The following is a 14,287-nucleotide window of genomic DNA, read 5'->3' on the forward strand; positions in this document are numbered from 1 at the left end:
TTCTTAACATTCTATGAATTCTCTGTTGATATAATATTTCTAGTTAATACGTCATTATTTTCTGATTGATTGGGATTCGAATCTTGATTGGATGTGGATAATTGCCACGTTAATAATGATGCTATGAAGATGTAGCCATTTTGAGATCACGTGTACATTTGTTTCCTTCGTATGTAAATTAGCAACATGAATCATCAGCATCATTATCATCTTCCACACACACAAAAACAAACCCGGAATGTAATGGTAACGATTATTCGAGGTAATAACGATGGTTAGCGAGCTCTTTCGGATCATAAAATATATTTCTTCAGTAATATAAACTCCTCCATCAATATCTTACAATAGATATATCAAAGAAAGTGTATCTACACGTGATAAGTCATTCTCCATTCGCTATAAAGATTTAAAGTATAGAAATAAAAATTTCCTTCATTTGTCTATAAAAATTGAAAGTCGAGAAAAACAAACTTCCATACGATAAAAAGATGATCACAAATTTTTTTCTCTCCGTTTACGATAAGAAAGGTAATTCTAAACTCTCTTCTCTTTCTTTGTGACAAAAAAAATATATCACAAATTTTTTTCCTCTCATTCAACATATAAAAATGTATTTCAAACGGGGAGAAAAGTAATTTCTTGATGAGAACTGCTCTAACCCATAGTTGGAGACCTCATATTACTAATTAAAGCATTGGAAGGATTGGGTCGAAAAACCTACTCGACCTTAGTTTTTGTATATGAGGCATCTCGAAAGCGTAATACTTATATCTTGGGAGTATAATACTTCTATCTTGAGAGCCATCTCGGAGACACTTCGGATAATCTTACGCATATAGGTCTGGACTATGTCAAGTTGACCAAGACGTTAATGATAATTTTTTCCTGATAGTTTGATGTTAGAAGAAGGGTCATATATTACAAGAACGTCCACCTAATCAACCCTCTCAAAGAATGTTCCAGCGAGGAGGCCCCATCGGAGCCCACGGTTTTTTACTCAAGGGGAAAAACTATCATCCTTCCCATACGTGCATACGTCTACCTCGGCATAGATGCAAACAAGGCACTTACATCTGTTCAATAACTTAGGCATCTCACCCTCAAGGACAAACTAGAGCCACCTGATCGTTTCTACCAAGGTGCTTCTAAACCTCGCCCATCAGGTGCATATGCTTTATGAGAATGTTGTAAGTTGTTGCCCCACTCTTACCTTAGCTAGCCCAACCAACGATGTCACCATCTCAACCACGGACGACTCCTCAATCACCATTGACACCAGCACTTATCGGAATCCCCCCAACCAACACGATGGCAGCATCTCAAGATCGCCCAAGGTCCGTAAAATTGCCAGCCAAAGGGGCGTCCCACTCTCTAATGGTGGAGTTGGGCGCACCATCACTATGCTCTACCGTAATCCGAGACCCAATTGGTGGATTCAATGGATGACTCACTAAAGGTCCAACGAGAGAGCTGGTAGGGTTCCATCAGCCTCCACAGCGAGAAGCTTGAGAGGCAGCTCCTCAAGGTGATATATGCTTACATCATGCAGATCAACGTCCTATACCCCATGCTCACCTGGAAGAAACATTGATATACTTCTTGGAGTTCCGACTATCACGGTTGTTGTCCTCCTCGCAGAAGAAGAGCAGGGTACAAGCACTCATCGACTAGCTCGATCTCCAGTCTACTACCATGACCATCATCAGCAATAAGATCCACCACAATGTCTCTTATAGAGAGCATTGTCATGTGTTAATCAAAATCGACATCATCTATGGTGGAGGGAGGACTTGAAGTCCTCTAGGTGGGAGGACCCAAAATCCGCCACGGTGGAGGGAGGACCCAAAATCCACTATGGTGCAAGGAGGGCTTAAAGCCCGCTATGATGAGAAGACCCGAGATCTACTACGACCGAGAAGGGATATAAAATTCGCTATGGCAGAAAGAAGTTTTGAAGCCTGCCATGGTAGAAAAACTCGAGATCCATTATGATGGAGAAGGGACATGAAATCTATTATGGCAAAAAGAAGATTCGAAGGTTGCCATGGTAAGAAGACCTAAGATCTGCTATGGTGGAGAAGAGACATGAAATTTGTTGTGACAAAAAGAAGATTTGAAGTCTGTCATGGCGGGAAGACCCAAGATCCATTATGGTAGAGAAGAGATATGAAATCCATCACAGTAGTAAGAAGATTTAAAGCCTGTCACGGTAGGAAGACCTGAGATCTGCTATAGTAGAGAGGAGACATGAAATCTGTTGTGACAAAAAAAATCTGAGATTCACTATGGTGGAGAAGGAACTTGAAATCTACCACAATGGAAAGAAAATTTGAAGCCCCCAAAGGTGAGAAGATTCGAGATCTATTACGATAGAGAGAAGATTTGAAGCCTGCCACACTGGAAAAAATCCAAAATCTGCTATAGCAAAGAAGGGACTTGAAATCAATCACAACAGAGATGCAAGGCTAAATACACCCAAGATGCATGAGTTAGGAAAACTTGACCCATGCTAAGATAAATCTCCTACGGTGCAAGCTTAAAGCCAAATGCACTTGAAATACGTTAGTTGGAAAAACCCAACTTGCACCAAGATAAATCTGCTATGGTAAATGCACAATGACAAATATGCCCAAGACACATAAGTCAGAAAAACTCGACCCGCACTAAGATAAATCCACTACGGCGGAGGCACAAGTCGAGAAAATTTGACCCATGCTAAGATAAATCTACTATGGTATAGGCGCAAGACCAAATGTGCATAAGACGTGTGAGTCAAAAAAATATAACCCACGCCAAGATAAATCCGCTATGGCGGAGATGCAATGCCAAATGCATCTAAGACATATGAGTCAAGAAAACTTAACTCTCACTTAGATAAGTCCACTACATCGGAGGTAGAAGGCCAAATGTGCCTAAGATACATAAGTTAGGAAAACCTAACTTATGGCAAAGGCATAAGACCAAATGCGCCTAAGACGTGAGTTGGAAAAATCTAACTTGCGCTAAGATAAATTCGTCATAACGGAGGAGAAAGGTTAAATGCATTTAAGACACATAAGTTGAGAAAACTCGATCTGTACCAAAATAAATCTGCTACGACAAAGGTGTCGGGCCAAATGCATTTGAAACGCATGAGTCGAGAAAACTAGACCCACGCCAAGATAAATTGGCTACAATAGAGGCGCAATGCCAAAGATGCTTGAAACGTATGAGTCGAGAAAAACTAACTCGGGCTAAGATAAATTTACTATAGCGGAGGTGCAAGGCTACATACGCCTAAGATGTGTAAGTTGGGAAAACCTGACCTATGCCAAGAGAAATCCACTACGGTAGAAACACAGGCCCAACGTGCCCGAAATACTTAATTCGAAAAAAATCAACCTACAAGATGAGACCCTTCTTATAGAAGTCATATGTACAAAGATTCAGAGAAACATTAGTTTCCTTCTTATTCATTATAGCAAAGAAGATAATTATAAATTTTATTTTTTTCCTTATGACAAACAAGGAGAACTACTCTAACTCACATTTAAGAATCTCATATTACTAACTTGAGTGTCAAAAAATTCGAATCAAGAAACCCCACTCGACCTTAGTCTTTATACAGCATGACGCACCTCAAGAGCACAATACTTTTACATCAGATTCATCTCGGGATCATTTTAGATAATTCTATACACATAGATCTAAACCACGTTGGACTGACTACGACAACGATATTTTCCCCTAATGATACCACAAAATTATTTTCTTTTATAACATAAGCAATCCACATCACTATCATCATTGGCACGATCTGTTCCAATATCCTACAATTATTTGACTATCTACTCGATATTAAATGCTGAGAGGCAGTTGATTCGCGTCTCCGGGCTAATTACTTGGGATATCCCCTCATATGCCCAACACGGCAGGAGAGACGTCACGGTGTTGAGGTCAGAGCAGTGTCGTGATCATACCACGGGCTTCCATAGTAGCCTGCATCATTGCGTGCTATGCGAGGATGGCAGCGAACTCGGGGAACATGAAGGAGACTTCAAGGATTACAAGCTTCGCTGTCACACAGGAGGACGACGCGAGCTTCACGCGCCATAGGCTGTGCTAAAGGTACACTTTGTGACGTTCCTGCACAAGATCTGCAACACCGTGCTGTTCGACAGGCCGACGAAGCGCGGCGTCTTGAACTGGCTCACGGCGGCCCCGAGGCCCAGGTAATGGTGCAGGATCGTTTGGAACGTCCCCCTGCGCACGATGCGAAGCTCGAGAGGCCCAATGGCGCCGACCTTCCTCGACCCGACGTAGCCGGCGTCGACGAAGGACAGGTCTAAGCAGTTGCAGCAGGCACGCAGGACCTCCTCGGTGGCATCACAGCTCAGCTCCCAGTAGATCACGTAATGTCCAGGCTCCGTGGAAGTGTCGACATGGCTGGTGAAGTCGACGACCTCGACCTTCTCCTCCGCCAACAGCCGCGCCGCCGCGTCCACCGCCAACTGCAGATCCTTCTCGGTGTTCTTGTCGATGTTGATGCTCAGCACGAGGCTTCTCCTGCACACGAACTGAATCTCCGGAGTGGAGTTGTGGAAGCCGGCTACCCTCACGATGTCTCCCAACCTGTATCGATACAGGCCTGTCACAGGTTGATCACTCGTTAGTGCTGAGAAGAACCAAGATAAGTATCATCACACATAAAACATAGACTTAAGAACGGGAGATCGAATTTAACTATGCAGAATGTGATCTATTAAGCTTTATCAAGTTTGACCATTCATCCATTCTGACTATTCAAAGGGAAAAGTGACAGCTCAGTACACGGGGCTTCTATCATTTTGACCATTTGTAGTTCATCTGTAACACCCCTGATTAGTCCCACATCAAAAATGGGCAAGATTAAGATTGGCTTATAAGGGAGTGTATTACTATCAACTTCAGCTTAAGCATTTTGGTCAGTGGTTAGGAAATGACTAGCCGTAGACGGAGTCAAGGACTCGTCACAACAGATGTGCATTCCTCTCTCGATTTAGTCAAGAAATCTACAGGATTCTTGTCTTGCTGTTGAAAAGTCAACCGTTCTTACACAACAGATGTGCATAACACTATGCATATTGATTTACTCTAAACTGTTGATTTCATATAGCAAAATCAGCAATCGTTGTTACTTTTCTTAATGATTCTGCTCTTAGCATTTCCATCATTGGAGTTTTTATAGCACTTAATTACAAAAAATATCAACAAAATAGATAAATGAGGAGAGTAGAGTTCATCAATACCTGCAAAATTGGTCATCACAATCTCGTACTCTTTGCCAACTTCAACTTCAGTAAGGCCAATCGGTTCAGCTTCTATATAGTGAATGGTGGAGGCACTCTTCTCCGGCTCCTGAACCTCAGATTTCTCCAAAGGGATGAATTCGAAGTAGCCGATGTTAGGAAGCACTGCAAAGGTAGCCAATTCAGGTGGCAAACTGGGGTTGACGTTAGCACCAATCCATCCTTCTGAAGAGCCATAGTCAGCGCTCATCAGAGGTAGGCTTCCTGCATAATGCCTCAACTTCTTCAAGTATGGCTCCATAGATCCAGTCATAATGCCATAGACATACTTGGCATTGGGCCAAAGCTCCGGGATCACACCATACCAGTTGCTTAATCTCACACACACATTGTGTATGGAGTCAGCGAGGCTGGGATTAGGCCTTAAGAGCTTGGAAACAGCTGCACGAATTGATGGGACGGTGATTCTGCTGGAGAGAACTCCTTCTCTGATATCTGCACACAGTTCCTCCCACACATGTTCGAATGTCTGAAAAGCATGGACGATGCTGTGTGCGAAGGTGGAAGATATGATCTGCACTTCGTTGGAGAAGATGAGCCCGCAAAGGAGGTGGCAGTACAAGGACTGCTGGAAGTCCGGGCCAAATATGACTTCGTCGGGACTGCAGCATTGAGATTGGATGTCCTTCATGGTGTGCTTGAATTGCTCACTCTGGAACACATTGGTTGTGGCTGTTGCTGCAGTGAGCCCCCCTTGGGTCGTCACCCGCTTGCTGCTGTATATCAACTGCAGAGCTTTCCCATTGCCTATCGGATACTCTCTGCAAACGCAACAGATAATACAGGGTAAGATTCAGCTTTGATACTCAGTCTGGCAGCAGTAGGCTCCATACCTGTTTCTGAACGCAAATGAAGTGCAATAAATCTGCATCGTGGATTGGAGTAGCTCACCGTTGAAAGGCACAAACTTTGGTTTCCCTTGCGTGGTACCAGAACTGTGGCAAGATAAACAATCTTCCTAAGAGCGAGGAAGAGAAGATACCGTGTAAAGGCAACGTCAAACAGAGGCGTGTCCAACAGCGCTACCTCAAAGAAATTGAAGTGATGGGCTTCCCGGTGAGGATGGGAGAAGCATCTCCGTCGGCGATTCTCTGGATGTAAGGCTCAAGATCGGCATGAGTGACCAAGGGGACGCAGGCCTTGAAGCTCTCGGGGTCGGTTCTTCCTGCAAGGCCTAAGCTCTGCAAGTACTCGGCTTCACCATTTTGCTCGAGAATCCATCGGAGAGTCTCCGTCTGTTGACGCCCAGCGTCCTTTGACAGTTCTTCGAATTCGTTTATCACGCTCTCGAGGCTGAAAACTCTCATCTTTCTCAACTTAAAGGGCGATCTCCGGGGTTACTGCTGCAAGCGAGGATAATTCACGTTATGAGAGCAGGGAAAGGAATCCATTTGAACAGAGCATCGAATCATCGGAGACTTTTAAGGGATTACTACCGTCAGAGACCTAATCCATGACAAGATTCGAATCAGAGATCGCAGAAACAAAGGATTCGGACGGCAGAAAGGCAATTCCATGTTCCCAGCAACATATTCCAAATCGATCAGATTAGCAGTTAAAAGCGAGGGAAAAAACAAAAAAGGAAACAAAGCCAATATGAAAGAAAAAAAGCACAAAAAAAGGAATTTTGGCAAAGAAAGAGAATCAAACGTACGATTTTAATCAAAAAGATAGGAACAAATGCGAGAGAAGGGAAAAGATCAATTCCTTAACTTTTTCCTGAATAGAAACCGAAGGAAGACCGAGAACAGAAAAGAAAGCTATCTTCTGCTAGCGAAAGGAAAGCTCTTTAAAGCAACGGAAAGGAAGGAACACAAGAACGCGAAACCAAATCCAAGCAGACACTGCCTTCAAATCAAGCAATCTCAACCAAAGGGTCTCACGAGAACCCAAAAGAAGCAAACTTAGAGCAATAACCCAAGGACTCTTCCAAGAACAGGCATCAGATTCATCAAAGATACTCGCCTTTCGGTACCTACCACCGGTTCCACCAAAACCACTCGATCCAAAAGAACTCGGCCTCCCAAAACAGGTCGAAGTAATAATATATAAAATGAAGCTCGATTCCTTTCTGGAGAAAGGCTGACTGGAAGAAACAAAGCCAACGGGAACACGCAAGCGTCAAGCTCTCACCTTTGTCTCTCTCTCCGTCTCCTTCCTCTCCGCGGAACGGCCGCCTTCGAGTTTCCTTCCTGTCTTCCACTTCCAGCGGAGGAGCAAGGAGCGAAGCTTCGAATTTATAGCGCGAGGGTGACGAAGAGGAGCCCGCAAGGGGCGGGGGAGACGACCGCTTAGTCGCCCACTGGCTGCAGTGCGACCGAACAATTATTGCAGGCTATAGAGCGACGGCGTCGGGCCATGGGATACGGACAAGAGCGGCAGCCATCGTCCATTACGAGCCTTGGGACCAGCTAATCGAAGTGCTCGGTGTCCTCACCACAGATCGCTCCGCGGAGACGGCACGAATCATTAAGTTGATCAGAGTTAATAAGATGCTGCCACATCAGCATTCTTCCTTTTTCTATGAATCGGACTCAATTTGATTGCCCCATTAGAGAAATTAGATATATGTTTAGAATTCAGTCACTAATTTTTCTATAAATTTGATCAAACTAATCCTTTTAGATATTTAATGATGTCTTAATCGAGCCTAACAAATGAGCTCATCTTTAGTCTCAAGCCTTTGGCTATACGGTGATTTAGGAAGCTCGGTGACGAGGATAGTAATTATGATAAGATTCGGCTGACATCAGATGATGCCACACACAACAGCACCTGGTCAATGCAGACCGGAACGTCGATCGAGACGCATTAACAACCTGCAAAAGCTCAATTCTTCACGTCATGCCAACACAAAGTCAGACACTACCAGTCTGCCCCTTGCAAGCGGGCAGCTCATGAAGCAGTATGTTTCCCTATAAATACTCTCTCGTTCATTAGAAAGACGAGGGAGAGACAGACACACAAAAACACTTCTTCATCTGAAACCCCCTCCACATCTGCTAACTTGATCGTCGAAGGGGTCGGGTCGAACGCCTCGGCCCGACCTTTGTGCAGGTGCGAAGCCGAAGATCCCCTCCGGACGCGCAGGCGAGGAGTTCCTGCCAGGAGGAGACGGCTACACCGTCCCAATCGGACACCGCACCCAACCGCCTCAGCGGGCTCGAGGAACGCCCCAGGGAGATCCCCGTCATCCGGACCCGAACCGAGCTGCGTCGACCCCGAGGCCACGGCTCAAAGTTGTTTCCCACGACACTTGGACTTGCTAATTAGTCTCAAGTCTTCTTGTCAAAGCATGTAATTGCAATGCGATCATAGGATTTGGTTTGAACAATAGACAAAGACCTAAGAGTTAATTAGCAGTTGCTTGGATCCATTTGGATTTTGTTCTGATTATTTAAATTGCCTAACAGGTTTGTTCATAATAGTTAGTCCTGAAATCATAAATTCACCGTTACCTAAAAAATAATAATTCTAACCCTTTTAATAAAAGTAACTGTGAATAGGGTTAGAATATTGCAGCTAAGTGATTCTAAAAATGAGGAGGAAAAGATAGAAAAATAATAGAAAGAAAGAGAAAAAAATATAAAGATAATATAGAAAAATTATTCTCAATCATCCAAGCAATATTTTTAACTCGGGTTAAATCAAATCTATAGTAGATTTTTGTTGTGATTAGTTAAAAAGATTTTAGGTATTATGCACTATGACGTAATCCTTTATCTCAATTATTCTTTCGTGATTGTTACTTGGTTTTGGACAAGAGACTTGATATTTATATATTTATTATTTTTCTCTGGTTTATCTCATGATTTTAACCTTTTATAAATGGGTTTTACACATAAATCTTGATGTTCTATTTGATTATGATTTTCATTTAATTCCGTTATGTATTATGATTTACTAGTTTTTGTTTGTATACAAGTCTTATCTTTTTATCCCATCATAGATATAATTTGGTGTATGTATAATAAATAACAGGTATAGCGAATCCATAAAAGTAGAATTAAAATAGGGACATGTGTGAATGACCCAAATAATGTCAAGAAATATATATCGTTGACTAAAACAGCAGTGTGAAGGGTTGACTTTATTGTCGTGGACTTAGATCATCCACCAGAATTCATGTGAACAAGATCAAAAAGGCCCGAAAGATTTATCAGCACCAGTTAGATTCATTCTCCTACGAAACCTGTGGCAGTATCTGTTGGGTTTCAAAGTGAATCAATTAAGATGGATCTTGACATGCCTAACCTTATCAAGAAAAGCTTACAGTCGTTGTTCATGGCTTTTATGCATTTCTTTTTTAGTTGAAAAGATTCATGCTGTTTCTTAATTTCTACAGGTGCAGCCACTGCAAGTATTGACTTCTCAATTGGATGGAGTAGAAATTTTGTTATTTGATAGGATTTTAGTTTAAAAAATCTTAGTCAAGATTTCTTGGATTTTAAAGTCTTGAGTTTACATTTCGATAAATGAAATGTTTATATAATGCTTGAAGCATATAATTGAAAGAATATGAATTAGAGCATATGCTCAGAGATTCGGAATCTAAGAAATTATAAATTTCATATATATATATATATATATATATATATATATATATATAGAGAGAGAGAGAGAGAGAGAGAGAGAGAGAGAGAGTTTATTCTCTTCTATTCTTCTTGATTATCCTCTATGATGTTAGTCCTTATGGATGTGTAGAAGCTAAGAAGTTATCAAGAGAGAAATAAATAATACCAGTATCTATCTTATCCCATTGAAAGATCTTGTTAGAGAAATAAAATAGATCTATAGAGAAAGAGAAAAAAGCACAGCAGAGAAAGAAACAAGTTGTTTAAGAGAGAAAAAAAATGTTTAGAGAGAGAAATCCCACAGTTAGGGAGAAAATTCGATAGAGAGAAATTTTAGAGGGAATAATTACTTATAACATCGACAAGAAGTGAATCTAATTGTGATAACCCATCAAATAAGAGGAGATAGTGAAATCGAAAAAATAATTGACAAATTAGATTGTAGTAAGAGAAAAATGATCGATCTAAGCGATTACCATAATGTTGATTAACTGAAAGAGAAAGATCAATATATTGAAATTTTGAACACTATTAAAAGAGAATATTGAAGTTATGGATGATGAGTTTGATAAATAAAACAAGATACTAAAATCTCTTCTATTCTTCTTTATGATTTCTAACATGATATCAGAGCTTCGATCCTTAAAAACGTGTCAAAGCTAAGAGGTTGTCGAGAGGGAAATATGTACGATTTCTAAAGAGATAAATAAGATGATGGAAAAATAAATAAGTTATTTAGAGAGAAAACCCCTTTTATTCTATTTGAAAGTAAATCACAAAAAATGTATGATACAAAACTCAAAAAAAAATTGAAGACATTTCAATAAAAAAGGATAAAGAAGAGACCCCATCAAATATTACAGATTCCCCCTAAGACTATTATTACTCATGCCAAATCGTACAAAAACAGGAGTCGATTCAGACTGCAATGCGAATTTTATTAGAGCAGCTGATTTTTATTTTCATTTACATTTTTACCAAAGAATTTACAGAGTCAATAATTAAATATTCAAAAAAATGTTATTGAATTTACAGACTCTCCATTCTCCTCTATCATTTCTAACAACGCAAACCTTCATCTCAACTTGTTCAAAGAGAGCACCGAACTATATACGTGAGCTTCAATTGCAGTCAAATGGACAAGTTTAACTGATCGATTGGGATGGTAGAGAATAATAATACACTGCAATCAATGAAGAAAGCCACCTCCGGTGTTGTAGCGTAGGCATTGTACCTTTTGCACGCTGGAGAAATATCTGCCAGGGTAGTGTTGACTTTGGTTCAGGTGTTTGGTCGATAGATAAGGAGAGAGGGGTATCGCGTAGCTTTCATGCTCTAAGGCGGACGAGGAAGACAAGGTGATATCGGCATGAGAAAGATGCAATAAGTCATATCGGTATCCCTCGAGTTTTACTTTTCCTTGCTCTAAGCTGGAGGTGGAAGAAAGAGAAGCTACGACGAGAGGCGCCTCGTTGCATCATGGTTGGATGATTCACATGTCATATTGACCGGAGAAGCTACAGTCCATGATGGGAGAGGCGACACAGGTCCCCGCGTGGCCCACCGTTGGACTTCTCTCCATAAACTTATAGAGAGAGTTCGACAATATGTTAACGAAGGCTACGATGACTGAATACCAGTGCAGAGGGCATTATCACAAAGAGAAATCAAAGACAAAGGATTCTGTTGCTGAAATGGACAACTCACTGCCTCAACACTAATGGTGGAGAGAAGAAAGAGGCATGTCTAAGTTAGGCTGCAATGAGCCGCAAAATTCTGGTGCATTGTGAAAAGCATGTTCTATTGGGTGGTTGATTCAATGTTCTTCTTGATTCATTTTGTCCTTTTCCAAGTGGTAAAGATTTATGATCTGAAAGAGATGGTTGTAGATTTACTTCCGATTGATCCAGAAGAACCTTTCAAGGAAGTATCGGGAGATAAAGTAGTAATGCAAACCAGAAATGATGTGAAGGAGCAGCAAACCAGCTGGGAAAGTTTAGCTAGGAATTGAGGTATATACTTGTTGTGTTCATCTGTGAATTTATTGCTGATACAAGTTTAATGCACAGTTCATTTGGAATCAAATGTCTTCGCTCGCGCACACAAAAGAAGATTCCATGTTACTTTCAAGTGGCAGAACCCGATTCAAAGGGAAAACAGGAGGATAAGAAAGTTCTCGTCGTCTGTCCAAGAAGAATCACTGGTAAGTCTTCGAACATCTTTCTTCTTTTCTACCCATCCACAGATTTCACTGTCAACTCACCTCTCTCTCTCTCTCTCTCTTGTGTTCTAAATCTTTGACGGCAATCTCGACTTCTTTCATGTGCTCGTTCCCTGCACCTGACATGAAAGCTGGACATGGGGTTGATTCAGTGGATGCAACGAAAACAACGGAACAGATGAACAGCGAAGCATGCGGTACTTCTGCTGCCGCTGTAGACGAAAACGTCCAGGTTCTGTAGAACCATGAAGAAAGGCTTGGCAGGTCGAGTTAGAATTCATGTAGCCAATACCTCGAACACCTACGTGGATTGTGAGTGTCGCGAAAAGAACGAGGGTATCTGTTCGTAGGCCCATATCTCAGCTTCGTTCTGTCCTTATGGAATAGGATGCTTGGCGAGATAGCGAAGTAACAGCGAATGCTTCCACAACACAGGAATGGGCGGGAAAGAAAGGGAGGAGGAGATGAAGCCCAAATAGGGGCTTGGGAGGCCCATTAAAATTCATGCAAAAATTAGATGAGAAAAAACATTGAGCACATAAATTTTTTTTTCTCCTTCCAAATAATTATATATATATATATATATAAGTTTAGATAAATTATGATGCAACACAAATATTTACTTTTCTCTTTTTTCAATAACTCAGATAATGAAATATTTAGGAAAATGGGGTAAGAATTGTTAGTGCAAAAAAAAAAAAATCTGATTAAAGAAATTAATGAGTACAGGAAAAACAAATAAAAAATATAGTTAAAAGAAAATGAAGGTACACAGTCACTGTTTTATGATAAATATGCTTTTGAATTAATCTCAATCTTTATATTAAGATTCAAACAGTATTATTCCTCCTAAAGTTCATGTCTTAATTGGTTTTTAACTAATCGAGAATTAAAAATTATTAATTAATTCAATAAAAATATAAGAAATTATTTTTTATTCCAATCAATGGAGAATGTTTAGGATTCTATTTATAATGTGTTCTAAAGGGTTATTATAACTACTAAAGCTTATTTTTCATGAGATGTGGAGTGTTTTTTAAATCTCCAACAGGAAATCACCCACAAATTATTGGGACACATGCTTTGATATTTAATTTCAACAGGAAAAAAAAAGAATTGTATCATTAAACTTGAACCCTTTTCTTGAACCTTCACCAGCATACACAGGTGAGACATGAATTTGTTTGCAAGGTTAGATCTGCTGGTGTGGATAGCAACCCACAGCCTAATCATTCATAAATCAGCCTAGAATAAAGTGGCTAGAAATCCATGAATGTAAAAATAAAAAATAAAACATTTTAATAAAATTATTAAAAAATAAACTAAAAATAATAATAAATTCATATTAAATTTAAATATATAAAACTATTTTATAGATTTACTCGATGATTCGATCTAAATAGTTCATCGAACCATTCAATCGATAGGAGCGATGGACGATGTGTACAAAGGGCAAGGATATAGTCACCGTGAATTGATGACTCATACTTACTAAGAATTTCTAAGATCAACAATTGTAATGATCTATCTCATAACGATAAAATTTTTAAAGATTACTCGAGATTGTCAAACAAGGCTATACACTTGTTTAATACACTAGAAGTGTGTGTGATCCAAAATTGTAATGATCTATCTCATAATGATAAAATTTTTAAAGATTACTCGAGATTATCGAACAAGGCTATACATTTGTTTAATACACTAGGAGTGTGTGTGACCCAAAACATTTAAAGGCATCATAAATATGTTATTACCTCAAACTTTTATTATGTAAACGGTTATAGTCCCTCTAAGAAGCTGACAGCATATGGATGTCTTCGTATAACTAGTTAGCAAAAATAACTATGCACCAAGAATCACTATGCACCCCCACCCATCCATAGAATCAAAAAAGAGTTTTCTATTTGTTAATCCTTACTATGTTTTAACCTGGAAAGTTTTCTTACAATCAAATTAAGTTACAGTAAAAGTTTCATATAATTTATTTCAAATAATTAAGAATTATGATATTATTATTATTATTATTGTGACTGTAATAATTTTTTTTTACTCCACTCAGTCTCAATATACCTTTTTCTTTCTTTTGGCATGAAATAAATTTACGTCACCGTGACGTATAACGCATAAATAACTTACTCCATAACAAAAAAAAGAAGAATAAAATA

The 14,287-nt window shown here is 39.9% G+C and overlaps 1 protein-coding gene across 6 annotated transcripts; it reads right to left on the bottom strand.

The window, feature by feature from the left end:
- Nucleotides 1–3,572: 3,572 nt before the first annotated feature.
- Nucleotides 3,573–7,664, bottom strand: LOC103996308 (jasmonoyl--L-amino acid synthetase GH3.5). Of its 6 annotated transcripts, none has more exons than XM_009417203.3 (5): nucleotides 7,461–7,664; nucleotides 6,354–6,667; nucleotides 6,161–6,262; nucleotides 5,268–6,088; nucleotides 3,573–4,627 (listed from the first exon to the last, which is right to left on the bottom strand). In XM_009417203.3, exons 2-5 carry the CDS (start codon nucleotides 6,632–6,634, stop codon nucleotides 4,083–4,085), a joined length of 1,749 nt encoding a protein of 582 aa, XP_009415478.2. In that variant the 5' UTR covers nucleotides 6,635–6,667; nucleotides 7,461–7,664; the 3' UTR covers nucleotides 3,573–4,082. The 6 variants fall into 6 exon arrangements, with proteins under 6 accessions (XP_009415478.2, XP_009415477.2, XP_018686215.2 ...); XM_009417202.3 differs by having other exon boundaries at nucleotides 6,354–6,670; XM_018830670.2 differs by lacking the exon at nucleotides 7,461–7,664 and adding an exon at nucleotides 7,293–7,442.
- Nucleotides 7,665–14,287: the final 6,623 nt, after the last annotated feature.

The sequence above is a fragment of the Musa acuminata genome, chromosome BXJ1-8, assembly GCF_036884655.1.
Source record: "Musa acuminata AAA Group cultivar baxijiao chromosome BXJ1-8, Cavendish_Baxijiao_AAA, whole genome shotgun sequence".
In the NCBI taxonomy this organism is placed as follows: Eukaryota; Viridiplantae; Streptophyta; class Magnoliopsida; order Zingiberales; family Musaceae; genus Musa; species Musa acuminata.